Here is a 24068-nt window from a genome sequence, read left to right on the forward strand (position 1 = left end):
TTCACTATTTTTCCAAAACTTATTATATATTTTTTTTAAGAAATTATTGTTTAGAATTGTCAGTATTGGTACAAATTATAAATAGTAGGAAGTACTGAATATGTAAATGAACGCGCATAATTCATAATTTGATTCACAGTATTCTTCATCTCTAGCATCAACCTATTGATATTTTTTAAATCTTTAATTTTCAACTTGTGTATTTATATTTTTTACTTATATATACAACATTTTTAATATATATATTTATGACTTTCTAAATCTTATACTTGCAGTTGTCAATCAACGCTATGAACCGGAAGTACAAAATCCAGGAGGATTTATTGGTAGCAACGTGCTTATTAAATGCAATATACCATCCTTTGTTAAGGAATATGTTACTGTGACGTCATGGCTACAAGAACCTAATTTTAATATATATCCATCACTAGAGGGTGGTAAGATATCTAATAATATTAACCTTTTTAAATTTTATCTCTGTGCTATAAATAAAGATAAACCTTGTAATCGAAAAAATAAAGAAAAAGTCAATGAGACGCCACACCTTTCGAAATATAGATATATATTTTTGAAAGAATAAGCTACTTGGTGTTTGATCCTTGAACATACGAGTTTATATATTATTATATGAGGGATAATGGCACACCTCAACCTATGAGATATATCATGTTAACCTAACTGTCATTAAGGTAATGTTGTCGTTAATTAGAAAACTAAACTAGGCTATATCCTAGTTTATGGCCTGAACTACAACAATGGTATCAGTGCAACTAACATTCCTTAACTAGTCCCAAAAATCTTATCTAATTGAAACAGCATGCGACTCAACTAACTGAAGACCAACGAATTCGATTCTTCTCAGAAAGAAAGTGACAGAAACATGTGAATCGGAACCCGACAAATAAATTATCTATATATAAGATTTGTATTAATACAAATCTGATCTTGGTCTAATAAGCGAATTATTGTGTATTTTTTCTAGAGGATAACGTGGTATAAAAGTAGTGAAGACATAGATGGGGAAAATGTCTTTCTAAAACTTGATATTTAATAAACTCACATATTGTGTGTTCTGTCATTATCTTTATTGTGTGACTGCATTCTTACAGATTTAATTCGGTTTTCTAATAATACTCTCAGCTTGACATTATTTTTAAAGTTTGGGTTTTGATTCTTATTCCTTATCCTTCTGTTATTATTAAGTTACATCAGAAACTGCATAAAAATAATATCATATATTGTTGATATATGGATTTGTGTAACATGAATTTTGATAATTTTTTATATTTTTACTTCGTGTTTGAGTTGACTTTCAAGGGGCAACTATTTTTGGGAGTTTTTTGGGGTTTGGGAGTCCATTGAAAATTTATCCAGAAACTGTTTTGGTTTTAATTAAAATTTTTTTTTTATTAATATTTTATATTTTTTTTCATGTAATATTTTATATTATTTTTTTCATATAATATTTTTTTTAATATTTTTTATGAATATTTTTTTTAGATATTTTTTAAAATATTTTTTTTAATACATTTTTTTTTAAATATTTTTTTTAAATATTTTTTTTAAATATTTTTTTTTAATATTTTTTTTTAATGTCATTTTAAATATTTTTTTTTAAATGTCTTTTTAAATATTTTTTTTTTTTTAAATATTTATATGTGATTAAATTTTTTATATGTTTTTTATGTCAATTTTTTTCATATTTTATCAATTTTCAGCGTCCATAAATAAATTTTTGATTGGTAGAAAAAATGCAGGATTTTTCATTTTATTGTTTTTATTTTAATAAGCCTACATTAAAATGCTTAAGTCGTTTGTAAAAAGAATTTATCATTAAAAATATATTGAAAGCATTTTTCTTTGTGGTTTTATGGTTTACCTTTACGAATTTGTGGTCCTTAATTTGCGTGTCCATTCGATGACAATTTCTCATACACATATTTTATACCAACAACACCAATTGTATATAGATATATATATATATATATATATATATATATATGAGTAAAATATTCACTTAATAATTTCCATTACTTTTTCATTTAAAATTTCAACTGGGAATATATTTTTTAATAAATAACGTTTTCGTTTCTTTGCATTAATTTTTGGGTCCCAATCATGATGACAAAGATGGCAAAAATCATATGTTGCCAACCGGGGAACTTCTGGTGTACAATATTACGCGCACCGATGCGCATAAAATTTATCGCTGCCGGACTCATCATAAGCTGACGCAGGACTCTGTTGTCAGTAGCAACGTAGGCAAAATTCAATTAACTGGTAAGTGGGTCGTTGTGTGGCCGTAGGGCTAAGTAATCGGTATGTAAATTGAGGTTATAAACGAAAACATTTGTGTGTTATAACACAAATTGTGCTACTATGGCGCACAATTTTAATACACTTATTTTGGAATAATAAGTTTTAATTAATTAATTATTAAAAAATATTTTATTTTTGTGCACTTTTGTTGTATTTGTTGTATTCACGCTTTGTTAAACTTGCAGAAATGCGGGAACTTGTTCCACCAATAATGAATGAAAAAGTGATAACCGTCACAGCTCGATTAGGGGATCCAGTTGTAGTACCATGTGTGGCATATGCTAATCCAAAACCAACATACCGGTAAGTAATTTCATACTTTCACTAAAAAGTTTAAATTTAAATACATTATGAAGAAAATTATTTGTCAATATGTGACGTTTTAACGGTATTAAGTGTTTGTAATTATATAAAAACGGATTATAAAAGAATTTTTGAAATATATATAAATTTTAAATTCAATAACTAAAAAAAGACAAATTATTATTAGCCACAGTTTTAACAACAGCACACAGACGGCTAGCTATGGATATGTTTCAAGGTAGCGGCCTCTTTCTGCTCCTCTAGAACAGCAATGAATGAACTGCTATTACAAATAAGAATAGAAGACCGCGAAACTATAGCATATGCGGATGATATTGCGTTAGTAGCTACCAGTAAATGTGTTACCAGTCTATAGAATATTTGGTTTTGATATCCTGAACAAATGTACAGCAAAATATAACTTTGAGATTAAAATGTTTCTATGCTGCAATTAACGGAGAAAGTTAAATTTTAATTTGATTGTTTTTGTTAATTTTATTGTTAACTTAGTTGGAGGTAAAATATAAATCAACGCGCTACGAAAGCCAATATTGCGCTTTTTCTTTTCCAATAAGCTGGCGACTTAAAATTCAGTGGCTATATATGGCTGTCATAAAATCTATACTGTTGTACGGCATTACGGTGCCATTAACGGTCTAAGACAAACCTTCATTATTGAATGGTAACAGAACGCGGCGTAGCGTTGAACTCTGTATAAGTGGTGTATTGAATATAACACCATCCATTGCGTTGCACCTAATACTTCACTTAATGCCGCTTGTTCTCATAATTAAACATGTGGAAGAATCATCTACTGTTAGACTTAAAGCAATAAGTTTATTTAACAATAAGAGACTTGTGACTACGGTTACGGTTTTATTGTTAATCTTATCAGTTATATTTTAAAAAATATTGACTGCATCTCTTTTGTTTTTAATTTTGACAAAAAATTTAATGTCCATTTTCATCTAGAGATGCCGGGTTGTCGGGAAGCCCATTATTAGAAGATGGTTTAAACTTTTGCAATATCTGAAATAGTTATTGGTGTAGACAGTGAAATTTCCTAGGAAGGATTGAACAAATAGTTTGTCTTTAATTGGATAATATATTTACAGCCACTTTGCAGTCTTTGACTTCCGTACAATTTATATTTATGGCGGTTCTTAACTTCTATATATTTTTTAACAAGATATCAATACAATGTAATATTTCTCAACTTTGAGTTCCACGCCATAGAGATAGGGCCTCACCCTAAGAAGCAATTACGACTTCGGTCAGTGGCTTCCTTTCTTGAGGGTATTGTCTAGTTCCAGGACTTCTAGTTTCCTAAAAAGCAATTTAAATGTGAATTTTATACCTTTAAGATTTTATATGGTAACTTAATGCGAGGATTGGCACTTATAAGCGGGACAGGTATCAGTATCCGTTTAAAATAAGTAATTTTAAGTGAGACGTAGTCATATATTTGTTACATTATGAGCCCCACTCATAATGTGTTAATACTTAATATTTAAGTAGGTTGGAAGTGTACGTTTTAGACGTTTTTTGTACCCTAGGTCCAAGGCATTACTTTTAAATTGTCAAAAAATCTTGTTTGCAATTTCAAATAATGTTATTGCATTACTTTGTTCAACATATCATGGATTTAAGGTCAATTTTTTCTCGCCGATAATGGCGTGTCTTTTTATGACGAAATAAACTATTTAAAAGTTAGACAGATTCGAATAGCAAAGAAAGGACAAAGACAATAATTTTTTATTTTTAATTTATTGAAATTTGGCTGACCATACAACGCTGTTTCGAGTATTGCCAAGCACTCTTCATCAGTGGTCTTTGGAAATAATCGAATTTTATTTAATTAGTTTATAGTCCGTATATAATTTGTTTTGGACTGCAAGTGCCAGGCTTAGAACTTGTGCCTGTCAAATTAGAAGCGATGACTAATCGTGTTTATCCACAAATAGCCAAGGCTGCACAAACTTTCAATGCTCAAATTCCAGGTTTTGTCACTTATTTTTATTTAATTAGTGACACCAACCAAAGCACTTGCCGTGCTTTAAATTCATTAATTTAATTTTTATTTTAAAAATTTGTTGCAGAATATATAAATTTTTAATTTTTATATATAATTGGATGCTCATCGAAAGGGAAGTTACCACATTCTTTGTGAAATATGTAAGCGTACTTAATATGAAATCAAAAACGCAGATGCCAGATGCCTTTCTGGTATTCTTCATTTCAAGATTCATCAGTCCTGTCAGTGTAGCTTGAGTATGCAACCAAAGTTGGGAAAATACATGAAATGATGACAGGTAATTTGAAACCGGAGTGGAGAGTAGAATAATAGCCCGCATCTTATACTCGTCTTGAACTGTCAGCGAATCATTTTGTTAGGTACGCTTTGCCAACTGTTTCGACTCAATTCTAAACATTCCAATTACTGTTGAGTTATTTGAAGTAATAAGCGTGAAACGCATTTAAGCATTAAGGACATTAAATGCTTGCGTAAATGTTGCGTTTGCCTGCAAATAGTATGCGTCTTTGTACGCGGCTTATATTAGTTTAACAAATTACAAATAAAATGCTAGCAAAAATAAATTGCAAAAATAAAATTGCATTTAACGCAATTTTCAGTTTCATTAAGTGCAACCCGCACGCTACAACGCAAAAACGCACACACGCACAAACGCATTCATGCTTAGACCAAATGTGTCGCTTGTTTGGCGACATGAGACGTAAAAAGCCAAGAATGTAGCGCACAATTAAAACCGTTTTACAGCAAGCGTAAGGAGCGCGAAATAATTACGCTCCACAAGAAACATTGGAAAATTTATGTAGCAAAAAATGCGGCACGAGTGGGTTAAAGATGGTAGTGGTTCCGCAATGCACTTCAGGCTTTACTTTCATGGGTGTGCATGTGGATGTGAGTGTAGATTTCTAAGAATTTTATGTGTGTGTGTAAAATTTGAAATAAAATAAAATGAAAAATCCGTGAGTTCATAATTTTCCACGAAACCATAAAAATTTTTGAAATTAAAACTATATATGTGCAAATATATGTACATATAAACACATACGCCTGAAATATTAGTATAACCTAAGAGTGAAATAACAACAAGTACATAGATTTGTAAGGAACATAAAAGTAAGCGAAACAGTTTAGCACAGACAAAACTCTGCAGCAGCATTTAGCTACTATATATGTGTGTGCAGATACACATACATATATCATGAGAACGTGGAAGAAACATATAACTTTACACACATCATAGAATCATGAAGCAAAAAGCAGAAAATCATGGAGCAGAAAAACTAAAAAGCAGAACGGCAAAAAAAGATTTATATATTTATAAGAAAAAAAGAAAAACAAAAAAAAAAACAAAAAATAAGAAAATATATGTGCTATATAAAAAATGTAATGGCAAAGTGCTTAAAATGTTAAAAAAAAGAAAACGTAGCGATACGAAACGAAATGAAGACGACAGTGGAACCTTTCAGCACTAATAGAAACAAAACAACAACAACAGTACGAATAGCAAAAATACTGATTAAAAAGGGGTAAAGAATCCAAACAAAAAAAGAGTGAAAAAAATAAACGTTAACTGAGGTAAGGTGAGTGAAACAAATTCAGTTGATACGCTCGAGTGCATTGACATGCATCATTTGGGTACACAGCAATACACAGAGCAGCAACATCAGCCAGCAGCAGCAGTGCCAGTGCGAAACAGCAAAGCAACCACATACTCAGCATCAAAATAAAAAAAAATAACAAAAACAAAACTATATATACAAACATGCATAGAAGCGCCAAACTCAACAACAATAACAACAACAACATGCACAGGATAAAAAAAAAAGGAAAAACAAAGCAACTGTGAACGATGGCAAAAATCAACGAAGCAATAACAGCAGTGGCAGCAGTGGCCGTAGCGGCGACATCAAGCAAGTATAGCAAGTCAAAGCATCGAGAACAAGGCCAGACCAGGCCATAACGCTAGGCTACTAAAAAACAACAGCGAAATTTCATTAAAAAAATAGAAACAATAATAAAAACAGAAAAGACTACATATACAGTTATGCAAACACAATAATTACACATATACACATAAACACAAACATGGCACTCAGCATATAGCATATAGCATACAACATACAGCTTCACTGCTAGCGATAAGAAAAAAACAACGCTTGACGTTTAAGTGACGAAAAACATGTGCTACCGAAAATAAATTGTACGTATGAACAAATATGTATATATATGCATATGTAAGTATGTGTGCTCACTGCCATGTTGCTTGTGCACGCATACAAACATCAAGACAAATGTATGTGTAAATATCTGCCTTTGCATAAATTCAAATGTTCGCAAATATTCTGCTTTATTTATTTCATTTAAAAGTTAGTAGCCAAATAAATTTTTGGTGTTTATATGCAAATTGCCGCTCTTTCTTGTTAGGAAAATTAAAAAAAATGTATTCAGAACGAACATAAAAAAGTACAGAAAACTATTTTAAACGAATTTAATAAAAATCAAAATTTTGTTCAAGTACAACACAAACATTCATATGGAATTGCCTTTTAGTGCAAGAAAAAAAAACCAAAATATTCGTGCCTTAAATCCCAACTGCCTCCTTATCAAAAAAAAATATTTGATTTTTTTTGGGTTTATTCTTCAGAATATTTTTTATCTTAAATTCAAAGGGTGAAAGTTACAACAACTTGAACTAAAGAGATGAAGAAGAAATTTGATGTTAGTACCGCATTTACCTTAAAATTTAGTATAAAACTTTTGCAAGAAAAAATTTAGAAATTAGAAATGCAGTTTTTTATAGTTCAGTAATCATTAACATTAACTCTTACCTCTACAGCTCACAGTCCGTTGTCATGCTACCTAAGTTCGTGAAGTTCGATCCACTAATATATGAGTTGCTCTTTATATATGTATGTATGTATGCATGTATGTCTCAAAATTTTGTAGACTGTCTTTTTCATATGTATATTGCAACGAACTCTTTCCAACGTGGAACATAAAAACTAACATAGGACTCACATTTGTTATACGAAATTTTTTATTATCTATCCTTTTATTCAACTGATATTTGCGTTCGACATGACATGACATCACATAGATCGTAAAGTGGAATATTACAGTTTCATAACATAATAATTGTGTCATTTCATACTATGTATGTAGGTTAAAATCTTAGACTTCTAACAATCTAACTTAATGTTGCATTCATGACGCTCAAGAAACCGTGCCCTATTTTCAAAACTGGTAACGATTATAATATACAAAAGATTATGTAAATTATAAACAAATATATTTTTTATTTTATAACCTCTCATCAGTAACTACACATGCAATGCATAGAAGTATTAAGTGTACCGTAATTCGAGACTCAAATGCGAGACACAACAGTGCGTATGAGTGATTTTTTATTTCATCCCAGAAATCAATTTTATGTAATAAAACTATTTAAAATTTAAAAAATAAATACTAAAATATTTATAGTAGTAGTAGTATTTTAGCTTTATTTTTAATTTATTTAAAATTTGTTCTGTTACGTAGAAATTTATAACAATTATATTATATATATAAAGCATACAGTTATGGCATTTCAACCGTCAGCATATGTCTATGTATTATAAACATATATTGTTTATACGATAGTTTTAATTTTTCATATATTTTCTTCATTAAAGCCTAGGTTAGGTTAGGTTCGAGTGGCGGAATTGTGCCCAAAGGCGACTTAAGTTAAATAATGACCCGTTGTAGTACCACAAGTTTCTCGTTTGTATATGCGCCAACTAAAGATCAGCGTATGAGCAACGCCGAAAAATACAACTCCTCCAATAGGTAAAAGTAAATGAACTTGACAATTTTATAAATTTTTCTAAGACGGCAAGAAAAGTGGCCGCGAAGATATTAGAACTTCGCGTAGCTGAAGATGGAAGAGACTAAAACCTAAAAACGCCAAATAATAAATTTATTTTTTTTTAGATATAAATAGCGTTAAAAACCTTTTAAAGCAAATCTGCTGCTGCAAATGAAATTACACGTGACTTTGTTTCAGGACCCTTCAGCTAATAGAGGATTTCAGTTTAATTCCTTAAACAATTGTCTTTCACTTCTTATGTTTATTACTTTATTGGTTAATAAAATCATTATTATTAGAGCTCTTACTCCCTTTAATGCATTCCAATTTATGTTTATGATTTACAAGTAAATTCGCTATTAATTTGATAATTTCGTTATCAAATTAATTTCGTAATTTTGTAATAGAATAGGTGGTTCTATTGTTTAATTTCTTCGTAAAATCTTTGGTCCTTTACGAGGTGGCGACAACTAGCGCAACGAATATACCACGAGTTGTACGAGTTTTTTAATGACATTGACATAATTCAGCGAATTAACATACAGCGGTTTTGTTTCGTTGGCTAGGTCATGTTGTGATAATGGATGACGCTTCTCTAATGAAAAAAGTATTTGAAGCGGTAGTTGGAGGAAGAAGATATAGAGGTAGACCCTATCTCTGGTGGAGTGATCAAATTAAAGAAGCATTAACAACACTTGATATACGAGATTGGATAAGTTATGCATGTAGCAGAGGCGCCTGGAGCGTAACAAAAACTACAAGTGCCTTATATCTTATGGATTGCTTATTCGTCGGAACACTTAATTTTTTATATAAAGCAGTACTTCGTGTGTACCATGTAAGACTATATTAATTATCAAATAACATTATTTTGCATTGTGATTTGAAAATAAATCATTCTCTTCAGTGTCAGATCGCTTTATAGAACCATTTTTGTCAGAAATGTTAGAAATTGATAAAAATTTATTATAAGTACAATTTTTTTATATTTTTTTGGTAATTCTTCGTTTTAATTTTAAACTTAATATTATCAAGTTAGAATACTTTCTTATTTTCGCTATTTTACCTTCAATCATATCCAAAATTCAGTACGTAATTTTATGTAGTCTTAGTTAAAATAAGGTATTTTTATTGTATTGCATGTTTAGTCAAGTCCTTTTGGTCATAAGCAGTAATTTTACATAGATAAAAATGACTACTCGTGAGATCCATTGACGTTATAAGAGCGGGAAGAAAGAAAAAAATGAAAAAAAGAAAAAGCATGCAGAAAAAGAATTAAAAAAGAAAGAGAGTACAAAAGAAAATGGAGAGGCAGAAAAAAATTAGGGAGAGAAAATAGAGAGAATTGAAGATGGCACTTATTTAATAATTTCATAATAGTAGCTTTTACCAGCACGGTAATATATAGTAATATAACATTATAGTGTCTGCTATAAAAAAAACAACGCCAACTTTATGCAGGGTTCCTTAAATATGCGTAACCCTGCGGTTCTAAACAATTTCAGAATAAAAAGATATATCTCTCTATACAATCTATATGTAATCTATATTAAAGTTTATTTAATTTAATTTTATATTGTTGAAAATATTTGTAAGAAATTACACTTTTTACTCTTATCACTTAATTAATTGCTGATGCATAGGTAAGAAGGACCTAAAACAAATAAAATCAAGTATTAAACACTTATCAATAACTGAACCGTAAACATAATAAGAAATTTGAGTTTAGTCAAGTTGTTGATAAAAGAAAAACTTTAATATTAATTCCAAACTAAATATTTGTGCAATTATTATTACAACATTTTTCAACACTTCTACATTTGGCCTAGATTTGTAATATTATGTAAATCAATAATTTATTTAACCTACACCAGAAATACAATTTTTACAATACTAATTGAATAATTGAAATTGACATTATGTTCAACCTGTATCCTGATGGATCCACTGAGTTTGTGTGGTGGTTTTATTAAGTTTGTGTAATTGGTTAATAAATTATTTCAGTCATACTCAGTTGCTTTCCATAAGCTTAACGAAATAACATAGTAAGGTTCACTTTCATAAAAACTGCAGAAACGTATACCTTTCAATGTCTTTCGTAATAGTCACACTTATTAATTATTTATGAATTTTAATATTTTTTTAAATAGTTTTAATAAAATATGCAAATAATTGATGTGTTTTAACTTTTTTGCATTATAATAATCTATGGAATATTTTACATTTAATTACGACATGCGATTGAGAGTTGTTATATAAAAAATGCATGAGATTTTTATTGAAGTGCGTCAACTTCGAAAAGCAGAATTCGCCCACAACAAGCTTTTAATTTAAAAATTCTTAATATATTAATAATAGTTTATTCAAATATAATAGAAATCTTATAAACAAGACTAACTGAAATACACTTTAGGCGTAGTCGCCATAGGTCTAAAATATACCAATTCTCTCTTGTACTCTTCCTTATTTTTTTTAACTCTACTTCTCTTTCTTTTTGCATCTCTTTCAATTGTTCTTATTTCTTTTTCCACGTCTTCTTTTCTATCATTTTCTTATTTTTATCCCCAGTTTTCCAACTTCTTTTTTCCCTGGTTTTTTCTCTTCCTTCTTTTTATATTTTCATTTCTCTTTTACTCCGGTTTTTGATTTTTTTCTGTTCCTCTATCACTGTTATTCTTTTTATGGGTCTTCTTTTATTTCTCTTTCTTTCTTTCTTTTTTTCATTTTTTCTCTCTCTGACTCTCCTTTATTCTCTCTTTTTCTCTTTTACTCTCTCTTTCTCTCTCTCTTTTGCTCTCTCTTTCTCGTACTCTCTCTCTTTCTCGTACTCTCTCTCTCTATTACTCTCCCTTTTTCGCCTTTTTGTTCTCTTTGTTTCTTATTCTTTCACTCCTCTTCTTCCCCTCTCTATTTTTCTCTTTACCTTTCTATTCCTCTATTTTCTCACTCTCTTTCTTTCTCTGTTTCTTCCTCCCTTACTTTCTCTCCCCTTCGGTCTATTGCTTTTTCCCCTCTCCTTTGCTATCTCTCTCGTTTTTTATCCCTCTTCATTTGTATCCTTCCCGTTTTCTATCTCTCTTTTTTTCGTTTTCTATCTCTCTCTTTCTCCTTTTCTATCTCTTTCTCTCCTTTTCTATCTCTTTCTTTCTCTTTGTCTTTCTCTCTCCTCTCTGTGTTTCTTTTTCTCTTTATGCCTTTTTTTCCCTCTTTCGCTCTTTTTTTTCTTTCTATTTCTCTATTATTCTGTCTCTGTTTCTTTTTCTCCTCTCTTTTTCTATCTCTTTCCATCTCCATCTATCTTTCTTTCCATCTGTTTATTCCTATATTCCTGTTTCTTTCTGTTTATCTATTTTTTTATTCACTCACTCTCTCTTTTTCTCTCTGTCTTTTTTTTTTATTACTACTTTTTCTTTCTTTTTCTCTGACTCTCTTTCTCTCACACTTTCTCTCTTTTCTCTCTCTTTCTTTCTCTATCCTTCTCTTTCTATTTCTGTTCCTAGCTTTCTTTTTCTCTCATTCGATGATTCTTCTTCTCTTTGTCATTCACTCTTTTTCTCTCTGTTACTCACAACCTCGCTATATTCAATCGGTGTTTGAATATGTCGCTAGCACTAGTCGTTCCTAGTGCTTACATTAAGATAGTTAGTACATTATGCATGATCTATTGGGGTAACTTATTCTGTTGTTCGGCTAACTAAGTCATTACATTAAGAATTTCCAACGAAAAATTGATTGATTTGATCGGAGATAGAAGATTAAGTAAAATTTGTACAGTTTTGTGAAGGAAGCAAATAGAGTTGACTGCAGTCGCTTATATAGTACAATGCTAGAAAGAGAGCACGTGTGGAATATTTACGCCTAGAGAAAATGTTTGTGCCAGGATTAAATACAACAATAAATTGTCAGAGCAAGTTCAGAGAGTATATAATAAGTAAGTTGTTTTGGTGATAGTTGGGTCATGTCATGTGAATTGGAGTCGATGCTGTGGTGAAAACAACACAATTTAATGTGATAGTTATAAAGCAAAGACCTGAGAAAATTCCGTGTCATTGATAGACGTCTCAAATACAGATACAACAAGTCGCAGTTATTATGAGCAGATACGACTTGTGAATACGCAGGTGTGACAGAGACTCATGGATAGGAGTTTTATACAAAATTGAAACATTATAATTATTTGTTAGACCATTCAGGTGTAAGTAATATTATGATATTTATGATTATTACAAAAAAAAATGTCTCACAATAAAGTTAATTAATGAGCAGTTCAACTATTTCTTGTTACTCGTACCTTAAAGTTTTTTTAAGTGCAGTAGGAATCAAATTAGTTACTTAAAAATACTTTTTGTTTTGTTATACATTAAGACCGAAAAGTTTTCGGAAATTCTCATTTAAAATTCGCGCGCTGTATATTTTTCGATATTTTAAGTTTATGTAGTTTGGCAGCACTGTCCTTAATTACTATGCCAAAAATGAGCGCGATCTGTCAGACAGTTCGTTTACGGCAGCTGTTGAAACCAGTTCACCTCAGTAGGGCGTTGCGAAAAAAACAATGGAAAAAAATATTGAACAAAGAGTTTGCATCAAATTTTGTGTTTCGAACGAAATTTCGTGTGCAGAATCGTTGCGAATGCTACAAAAGGCTTATGGGGAATCAGTTTTATCGAAAACTCAAGTTTATGAGTGGTACAAAGCCTTCCAGGACGGTCGTACGACCGTCGAAGACATTTCGCAACGCACTACTGAGGTGAACTGGTTTCAACAGCTGCCGTAAACGAACTGTCTGACAGATCGAGCTCATTTTTGGCATAGTAATTAAGGACAGTGCTGCCAAACTACATAAACTTAAAATATCGAAAAATATACAGCGCGCGAATTTTAAATGAGAATTTCCGAAAACTTTTCAGTCTTAATGTACAACCAATATCTGAAAGTTATTTGAACGAAGTTCTGCTTGAAAACAGAAGTAAAGTAAATACATTTTCCTTTATTACCAAGAAGTGAAAATATGTTGAAACAAAAAGTTTTGAGACATACACATTGTTCTTAGGGATTTGAGTTACAGACAGACACTGCACGCAGGCGAATGCAGGCGCTGATGCAGGAGGTTTGACTTCACAATAAGTGCAACTGTGGCGTATACATCGTAAAAAAGGCAATCCTGCCATCAATAGCAGTGCCAGAAGAGGCGGTAATTTTTTGTAGATTGAGTAATAGTTTCACTTCGTTTAAAGAGGAAAATATTCCGAAGCCTATGTTTCCGTTGTACCCATGCAGCATCCCTGTTTGCTGCAACTTTTGTAATAGCTGATGCTGTATGTGTTAAAAGTTAATTTGGACTTATGGAGTGAAGGCATGGGCTTAAATGGTAAAATAAATGTTCGTACAAAATTCGAAAAATTGTGCTAAAATTTTTGCTGCAAGAAATTTTTAGGCGCAAAATAATAAATGAGCAAAACAACGTAAAAGTATCTATTATGTAAACAGTAGATACACGTATAAACATGTGCTTGTGAAGCTGGAAATGAGTGCAAAATACATGTAATTTTTTAAATTGCTTGCAGCGGACAAATAGCTCAGCAAGCCGTAATTATAAATTATCACATAATTCCCGATCTTAATTTTCAGTGGAAAAGACTTGTAAAATTTTGGATTAAATTTCAAGTAATTTTTTTAAGAAAATGTATTGGTGCCTCGTCGAGTTGCTACAGTCTTTACTGCTGCTGGAAATTTGCATTTCAAACCATTTCGTATCCTTTAAACTTTGCTACTTTTGTGGCTAGCTGCGGGAATAAAGATGTAATATATTGCCTTCGTTCGTATGTGTAAGTTCTTCACAATACATATCTGAATATCCTGAATTAAATATACATATATCGTATACGTATCTGTATATACATATATACGACTATACGTACATACACTTATGTGTGTAAATATTTAATATAAATATTTGTGTATTATGAAACAAATATGTTCGTTCACATTCGGAAGATTGATGATTCACATCAGACCACAGCAACTGCTGCCGCAGTAATATAAATATTTTATATTAGAAATAAGAAAGAAATGTCGAGAGAAATGTTGAAATATATTCACATTAAAAAATGTTCATTTTAAGTTCTCAATGCTACACTCTTCTATGTTACGTAGTCAAGCCCAAGGAACTCTCAGATAAACTCCTAAAATTTATTTCTACTTAAATCAAATGTTAGAAGAGGTTTTTATTTAAACTTTTAAAGGAAAGACAAGTTGATGGTGTTTAGAAAGGGTTATACGTGGTAAATTTTATGTATGTATGGTAAGTATGTATGCACAACAATAGAACCATATATTTTCTTTGACTGTTTTCTCGCATATTATTGTCTAATAATTTATTCAGAAACTTAAGCTAAAATAAATGAAAATTCAATATCTGTTTTTTAAAATTTGGTATAATCTGATTTAGTATAATCACTATATTGAGAAAGTGTACAGCCGTACAGAGTCTAGAAAATGTTGAATCTGATTATAAAAGACTCATATTTCAATTGAAGTGGGTTTGGGACTGTTCTAATCATCTTAACATCTTACCAACAAGGAATACTGTGACTTTGCTATGGATACCGGCATATGAGAGGCACGAAGACAATGAAATTATATTGTTGATTTATAAATTGTAATATTTTGGTATTTTTATAGATAATACTATCGTACCAGTGATCCCAAAAATCCATTCAAGCCTTTTGATTCATTGTCTTATTGAATAAAAACTCAAACGTTTAGCCACTTTAAACCTTTGGCGAAGGCTAAAATATCATTAGAGATGGGTCCTAGAGCTGGCTAATATCCTCAAAAAAGTAAGCCTAGCATAATCCATCAACGTCGCCCTCAACGTTATTGTTGAGGCACTTTCATTGTCCTTTCCAAAACTGCGAAAGGAATGATTAAGTGGGAGATTGAATCTTTTAGCTATGTTCCTTAAATGACTGTTTCTCGCAACCGAATCAACTGATACAATTTCAAGCAGGCATTTCAATGAGATACCTGCTTTTCCGTAAGGCACTCTAAAAGTATCAACTGTATTAATTTTTGAGTTTTATAACCTAATATAAGAAAGCATATTTTTGAGAGTATGTAATAAGGTGATGTGCTCAAAGTATGTTAAATGCGTTAGTGTTTCATTTTCATCTAAGCTTCCGCAACTGTATACAGTTAGAGATTTTCACATATTATTAACTGACTGAAGAAAGTGGGTGTTATTGATTCTCTTTAGAGTACACAAAAGAATAAAAACATCTAGATAGACAGCTATAAAATAACAAGAACATCTTTTTTTCTGTTCAATATTCTTTTATTTGTGAATTCAGTTTCCTTTCCGCTTCATATTCCATCGCATGATTGTAATACACTTAATTGTCAAATGTTATTTTGGTTTTGTGTGACAGAGAAGGGCAATGCATGCGCACAGATCATGATCCAGCGCCTCGGAAAGTGAGTGCCCTAATCGCACGGACTAAACCCCTCACGCTCATTCTTAGTGACTTCGTCCTACCCCAGAACTAAAACTTTCATAGGTGTGACCTGCATCCAGATCCTGCTGCTGCTTCAGGTGACTAACCTTGCAGTTGGTGTTACTATAAAACACCTGCTTGCTCCAGCTGTCTTCTGTTAAAATCTTCATTTCTCAAACTAAGAATCTTTTCAGCAAACATTGCTTTGTGATCTCAGTTTGTATTGTTTTCCATAATGTTTTCTGCCACCGTTCTTAGGGAGAAGACATCATCTTGCGTCACTAGCATTTGTCGTTCGGATAACTACTTATTGCACTCAAAAACTATGTGCTCTCCGGTAATTGGACTTACTTTGAAGTAAGTACTTTGAACGAAAGAGAACTCCCAGATAACTTAGATAGATATTTATGGAGCACCAATGCGAATTAAACTGTTTTCTTTCTTATTTAATATATAAGTAGGGCGATAGGGCGATATAAGTGAATTGCGCTCTATTAAAAAAATCCGTGTTCTTTCAATACAGAAATGGAAAACTCAGTTTGCTAAAAAAAGAGTTGCATACATTCAATCCTCTATACGCAATCTATATAAGAATTTTTTTCTTCTACAGTATTGTCTTTGACCGAAAATATATAAAATATGTTGTATATTGTTATTTCTACATATGGACGTTGTGATCAAGTGAACAATTTGATTTCTGAAGTTTGTGAAACAAACGTAAACAAAAGGATTTGTTAATATCTTCCGAATTTGTTTTATTTTTGTATTTTTTTGTTTTTTTGTTTATTTTTACTTTAAAATTCTTATGTGGAATTGAGGCAAAGTTTCTGCCCAGCTATCAACTATCTGCAGACTATGGGAGCACAAAACCAGCATATTAAGCCACACTAAATCATCGGAGGAGGCAGGAGCGCGCCGGGTATGGCACATCCAACAAAAATAGCTATCAATAAAACAAAAACGGCAAAACTAATTTAGCTTAAGGGTTCCAACGGAAAGTAAATGTGGCAACACTGTATGCAATAACCATCAAAACTTTGAGTTCAACAAAAAGTTTGAGTTCCATTGTTTGTATGCATAGCAAAGAGCAATTGTGTTCATATGTGGATACAAATATCCACACACCCACCTACACATAACCATTTTAGGTTAACCGAGGTCATGGTTATGACTACCCGACTATCCTTTTTTAAAATTTATTTCCGCAATTGAATGTAACGTTTGAACTTTTCTCCATTTCCAATATATTTGCATACATATATAGTCGTATGTTGTTATTGGCTTCTCCATATGTTTTATCATTTGTGATTTGCGATGTAGTATCCTTTATCCGTTATCCGTTATCCTTCAGCCTTTATCTCTTCATTAGAATTTTTTAATGTTTTTTCTATTGTAATTAAATGCAATTAGCTATTTAAATAATAAAAAATTTTACTAATGGTTTAAAAAAACATGTATAATAAAACAATATAATATGCTTATATTGAATAAAAATTTTCATCGTATATAGAAAACTTAAAAGAAAAATATTTTCATTGATTTTATTATGTTTCCCACATTTTTCATAGATGAATTTAGATTTGGATTAAAATAGATTTTTCTATAATTTTAACAAGTTTGAAAAATTAAATGAACAGGACTCATATGTACACTTTAAGGTCTTATTACAATATTTAACTTAAAATCAACAAAAATATTTGTTGATCTGTAAAATAATGTACGTTGACGAAGAGTAGCCATTTTTTTTTATAGAAAAGTGCATCTGAAATCTAATCGACTCAATTCCTGTTTTATGTATTGGTTGTACTGCAAGTATTATGTATGTTAAATACGAAGTGTTTATGTTGTTTGTTTTGTCCTAGTTGAGCGAATAAACCATAGGTAAATTATTTGGTTTAGAAAATAATTTTTGTGAGAATGTAATATATCAAATCAAAAAATTTTATATAAAATTTTATAAACAGGTTTTCGAACAGAAGTGAAACAACAACAAAAATTTATTTTTTAAATTATTTTAAATAATTGAATTTTTGGCTGATCATACAACTGTTTCGAGTATTGCCAAATACCCTTCATCTGTGGTCTTAGAAATAATTCTTGTATTTAATTATTCGTGAATAATTATTTTTGAGACTGCAAGTACCAGGAATCGAACTCGGGTCCTGCCAAATATGAAGCTCAGAATCAGCGCACCTTAAAATTTTATGGTAGAAACAAAATTAATGTAAAGCATGAAAAAAACTGTTTGACGACTAAATTATTATTACGAGTTCATAGGTAATAAAGATTAGGGTCAATACATGGTGATCAATTCTTGAAATGCTCAAAAAATTAAACAAATTATGTTGGCTAACAAAAGCATAACCATTAGATAGGTTACTAAAGTCGAATGAGGGAATCGTGCCTTTCTCGTTGTACATATGCAGTCCTTTTCTTGTGGTGTAAAGAATGGTAAAGTGTACTTTGGGCACAAGATCACCACTCAAACTTGATCTAAACTAGGTTGTTGTAAAAGTAGAAATGCTATACAGCTCATGTTGAGCTGTTTCGACAAATTTTACAGCTATAAAATTAGTGATAATAAAATTTGTTGCTTTTAACATAATACTACAACCATCATGTTCTCTAGATATGGCAACCTGCGTTTTTTTTTTCATTTTTAAAAACTCAAAGTCAAAAATACAACATTTTGCAACTATAGCTTGGAATTGGAATAGTTGGGCGAAAGACTAGACAAAAGATCTTTCAGGTTGCACTGCATGCATAGCGTGACTATAATAATATTAATGACTCAATCATTCGCCAGTTCTTTGGGTTCGCTCTTATCTTTTTAATTACATTTTTTTGGCATTTGTTAGTCTAATTCGCACTTGTGTCTCATTTCTTAGTGTATGCCACTTATTATAAAAACCTAAGGTGTGCTCAGCGTTGTCACAACCTCCATTAACACATCTGGGTAGATTCGTCTTTCCTATACGGTACAGGTACCGATGTCCAGTAAGTATCTGAGTGAGATAGTAATTTTTTTCATCTCGTTTTTCGTTTAAGCCAGGTGATTACATTAGGTAAAAGTTTAGATTTTCATATTCCTTGTGTATTATTGTTTCATCTTTCTTGTCGTATTGCAATGGTTTGCTTCTCATCTTAATTTTGTTGAGTATAATAGTCCATTTTTGTTGTAAACTCTTTAGCATTGTTTTCTTGTAAGTCAGTTGAAGTAAGAGATGGTACAAATATAGAGCACTGAATACTCTTTAATCAAGTTTGATTGGCGTATTTTTAATATCATGTCATATCTCTAACTTTGGCTTAAAATTTTATATATTGGAGCAAATCTTGTTAGTTGCATATAAATAAACATTTTTTGCCAGTTATTCGATTAAGAAGATACATGTTCTGTCAAAGTGATATATTTGCTTCTCGTCGTATGTTTAACTAAACTCTCTTCATGGTACTCACATTGCACGAGCTGTTCGCGAGAATGTAGTAATATAAGGCATTAAGTATAACCATCTATACTAATAGTAAGACGTATAAAACAATAAATATTAAAGAATTGGTTAGAATTTTTAAACTTTTTGTTTTGCTAATCTATAGGAATTAAAAATAATAGCAATCTATAGAACTTCAAAAGTACTTGAAGGGCAATATTTTGAATTAAAATTCATTCATAATTCCTTCTAATCTCATAAGAATTAAAATCGTTTCTTAATTCTTTTGAATCCTTTTAATTAACGATTTTATATAAGCTGAGGCTTTTCTTTTTTCAAATATATAAAATTGTTAATAGAAGAGTCCTCGACAATAATTGTGCAATTTATGTGCCCCTACTCTAAACGTTACGTATTTTACACAACAATAAAAAGGCACCCAAACAAAAATTTACTGCCCTGCCATACTAACGTAGTCTGTGGGCTACTCCTGCCACAGTTCCTGCGTTCGGATTTTGCGGTATCAGCTACTTAATGGCAGTAACAGAATTACATACTTACACGTATAAGTACCCAGCAGTGTTTACACAAGGCGGTGCATATGTGGGAAAAAATGGCAATTTGCTCAATGGTATGAAAGAAAATCTGTAGCCGTGGCTTTACTTTTGCGCTTTGAGTAAACACAATTAAAATAAAATTTAATTAATTAAATTTTTATGTAAATAGTTATGTAAAATTTTTTACACAAAGGATCCTCGCTGGCATGAACGTGTGTACGCAAGCACATATGGTTGCCAAAAAAAGTTGTCCCAGTTATGGCCAATTGAATTTTATGTCTTAATAAATGCAAAGGTTGCAATGACTGACCCAATCCCGTCATAAACATATTATCAACTCAGGGTTTTAAAACGACAGCAATTAAGTTCAAAATGACACAAGCAAACCACCCCTGCTGAATTATATTAACCTGAAGACTTGTGAATTATTGAGATTTTAAGTGGATATTGAACTATTCTAAACTTTACTCGTTTTTGAGCCCAACTAATACCGAATATTCAATAAATGTCTTTTAAATAATGTGTATTAAAACATAAATCCTTCACGCTTTTTATAGGTTAGGTTAGGTAAAGTTGGAGTGGCGGCCTTGTATAGCCAGATATTGTCGGTGAATATGATATTGTCATAAGTGAGCTTCATGAAATAAGTCTGCCTGATATGAAGATATGAATATTTTAAAGGAACTATTATATATATTTTTTTTTAACTTTTCCACACCTCATAGGATCTTTTAAAAAGTGTGATTATGTATATTCATATAGTATTCTGTTCTATGGATGTGTCGCTTTAAATATTTCAAGACATCTGCCACTGCGTATGACAAAGGTATGTTGAACGTTTGTGGCACGGAAAAAGTAATTATTTACGATGACAGAAATCACATTATTTTATATAGCTATGAAATTTCCTGTTAAATTGAAACTCGGACTGACTTTAAGTTTATTCTCTTTATTTTATTTCTGAACATTTTTCGATTACCAAAAATGCTATGCTTAGCAATTTTATGTAATTTATATGAAATTTGCTCACTAATGTCGCACTGTGCACACATACATCAGAAGCCTGCATTATTTTGTCACATTAAAATGGAAATTACAATAAGAAAATGTTGTAAAAACCACATAAAACACCCGCAAAGGCAGTTCCTTGATAAAAATACAGGAGGCGGAAAACTCAAAAAGCAATTGAAACAAAAACGCCATTTTTATAAAATTTTTTTATTTTTATGGCACAACACAGAGATGCCAAATTGTCATCAAAACGAAGCAGAGACGGCAATGAAAAACAAATCAGAATGGAATTAAACTTTAATGTTAAAATAGTACACTGCCATGCAAGAAATTATGCCCAGTTGAAGCGTTTGCTATCGTAGCAATTGCTTTCGCAGTAAATTTAATAACATAAATTATTTAATATTAATTTTTTTTTTTTATCGTTAGTTATGACGGCAGTGACTATTTTACTTAATAGAAATTATTGTATTTAGTAGTGAGCTTTCAAATCATAGTAAGTTGCAACAACAATATTTTTTATTTATTTTTAATTAATTGAATTTTTGACTGATCATACAACGTTCAGAATTTTTTACGTGATTACCTGCCTTGAAGGCTTCAGTTGCCATAAGATATGATGAGGATGGTAAAGGTTTTTGGCAAAATGTTTTCATTCTCTCCACAAAGAAGTCTAAAGCTGCACTTCTATTATCAGTTACTCATTCGCTCATTCACTTATTGTCAAGCACACAGTATAAGACTTGAGATTGCTGTCACATAACTAAGGTGCCAATCTGGCACGTCGAATTTTGAAGGCTTAACACCACGGTGTTCTACAAAAACATGTATCAAGATAATGCGCCGATTAACACCAAATTGGAAATTCTAATAAATTTCCGCGGTTTTCAAACTTTTCGCGGATTTTGGGCATAACTTCCTCCTTGGTAAGGAGCGAGGCCTGCCAATACCTCTGCTAATCTTTGAATCTCAGCACCCGGTGGTGAATATGCTACTTTACTCTGAATGAAAGATAAACAAATACCTGTTCACTCTTACCGCGTAAGTTTGGGTATCAACCACAGCCACTACGACTCTGCCAACCATCACTTGGCCAGAACTGCCGATCAGTGCCCGCACCTGATCCCCTTAGTACCAGATTTATATCTCCGGTCGGATGTCGCTAGTGAAGACACGCACTTACTACCATGCACACTTCACAACAATGTCGGTATATATAATATCGGAATATTCTAATCCCTTACTCGCAGGAGGATATTAATTATACATCTGTTTCAAGTGTTTCTTATATTTAATTGCTATTCAAGTACGGCCTTGGGGCACTTGGCTAATGAACACTAACTCTAAGCTTCAAATTTGGCAGGGTACGAACAATTATACTTTAATGAGATTCCCATACCACAAATTGATACAATAGAACAATAAAACGTTCCAAAATTAATACAACTTTTATACACATTATACATAAACACTTTCGCAAAAAATTTCAGAATAGATGAAATATTCTCCAGAAAACTGAAACGCAAACCTTTCTGCATACTTGTAAATAATATAATCATTTAACTCTAGCCAAATTATGATCACAGACTTGTCATCAGTTCGAAAAATATAGCAGTTAAGATTTAGTTGCCGTTCAATCAAGCAACCTTATATTTTGATTACAGGTTAGGTTGTACCGCCGATTCAAATGCATCTATTTAGATCGATTGGCCCGCTGTGTTTATGTATAAGTGAGAAACTGAGTAGTATAAAACCATCTAGAACCTTTGGCATAGCTTAAAATGTCAGTTAATAGAAGGTCTTGCAGTTGAACAATATCTTCAAGAAGAAGAAGAAGACCTATAGGATAGGAAGGCGTAGGGCAAGAACAAGTTAGATGAGAAGCACTTTTAGCGTTCTCTCCACAACTGCGAGAGATATAATTGAAAGAGAGATTTAATCTTCTAGCATGGTTACCTAATATGCAATGACCTGTAAGAAAATATATCATAAGACCAATATTCATCAAAAAGTTCAGCATAGAATGAACTAAATAGCCATTTGCATAAATTCAGTAATATACACAGATTGTTTAAGTGTTTTGAGTTATTTCCTGAAGCACTCCGTATGACTAACTCATCTGCTTTGCATTTGCCCAGTTTAGAGAAATGTTGAACTTTGCGACATCCCCTTTACAGAAGTGCACTATTTTATAACCGACCTGAACACGAGAACTTTATAGCAGCCTGACTATTTGGTAGTATGTATATATTCTTATTAAGTATATTATTCACGTTTAAAAAAAGCATGACTTCTCTATTGGGGATCATCTTCGCCTGAGAAGCACTACAATGATCTGGAAGCTTGATAAATAAGATTTAATCAACTTTTTTGAGAAAATTTCACTGCCTACATCACTAGGCATTTAAATTTCTCTGATAATAACTAAAAAAAAGAGTGGCCATATTATATAAAGTAAATAAATCAATATATAAAAAATTGTATCTACTATAAATCAGAGAAAAAAATTTAAGCAGTTTCTGTCACGATCCATCCAGCTGTAAAATTTCTAAACATTTAATTTATTTTATTAATTTTTGTTTAACTACATATATATTGTGCTTATTTATAAAAGCATTCAATCAATTTATAGCTTGCGGGAGACAATTTCTACTAGTAAATCCTAATAATAGGTAAACTTAGTAGAACGTATAACAGAACTTCATATGCTAAAAATCGATGCTTTCCTGTAAGACTTAATTAATTTTGGTTAATTTCCGTTCTTTAGTTTTTGAAACAAAACGGAAACTCCAAACTCCGATTACATATTTCCACCGCATGAATTCATCTTTCACCACAAATATTCCAGAAGGTTTATTGAGTCAGAGCTTTTCATGTCAACAGTGCGAGTTGTGCTTGGTTTCCCGAAACTTCTGTAAACTACGAAAGCCGCACTAAAACTGCTTTAACAAATTTAATTAAAATTTTTATTCATATTCACTCATTAATTCCTGAAAAGTGCTATAATGTTTCAAAGGACAAAATAATTTCGAGTTAATTTCATTTTTGTCAATTACAGTTTCATGGATCATTACGCGC

General features: G+C 31.3%; 1 protein-coding gene across 1 annotated transcript in view; it reads left to right on the forward strand.

Annotated features, from left to right (window-relative positions):
• Positions 1-275: 275 nt before the first annotated feature.
• LOC119687573 (Down syndrome cell adhesion molecule-like) overlaps positions 276-24068 on the forward strand; it is a gene marked incomplete at its 5' end in the record, with an annotated part of 80039 nt that continues 56246 nt past the window's right edge. Inside the window, 3 exon segments of the mRNA XM_038101931.1 lie at positions 276-437; positions 2131-2280; positions 2505-2622. Coding sequence (XP_037957859.1) covers positions 276-437; positions 2131-2280; positions 2505-2622 — 430 coding nt within the window.

This window comes from Teleopsis dalmanni, chromosome X, assembly GCF_002237135.1.
Source record: "Teleopsis dalmanni isolate 2A chromosome X, ASM223713v2, whole genome shotgun sequence".
Taxonomy (NCBI): Eukaryota; Metazoa; Arthropoda; class Insecta; order Diptera; family Diopsidae; genus Teleopsis; species Teleopsis dalmanni.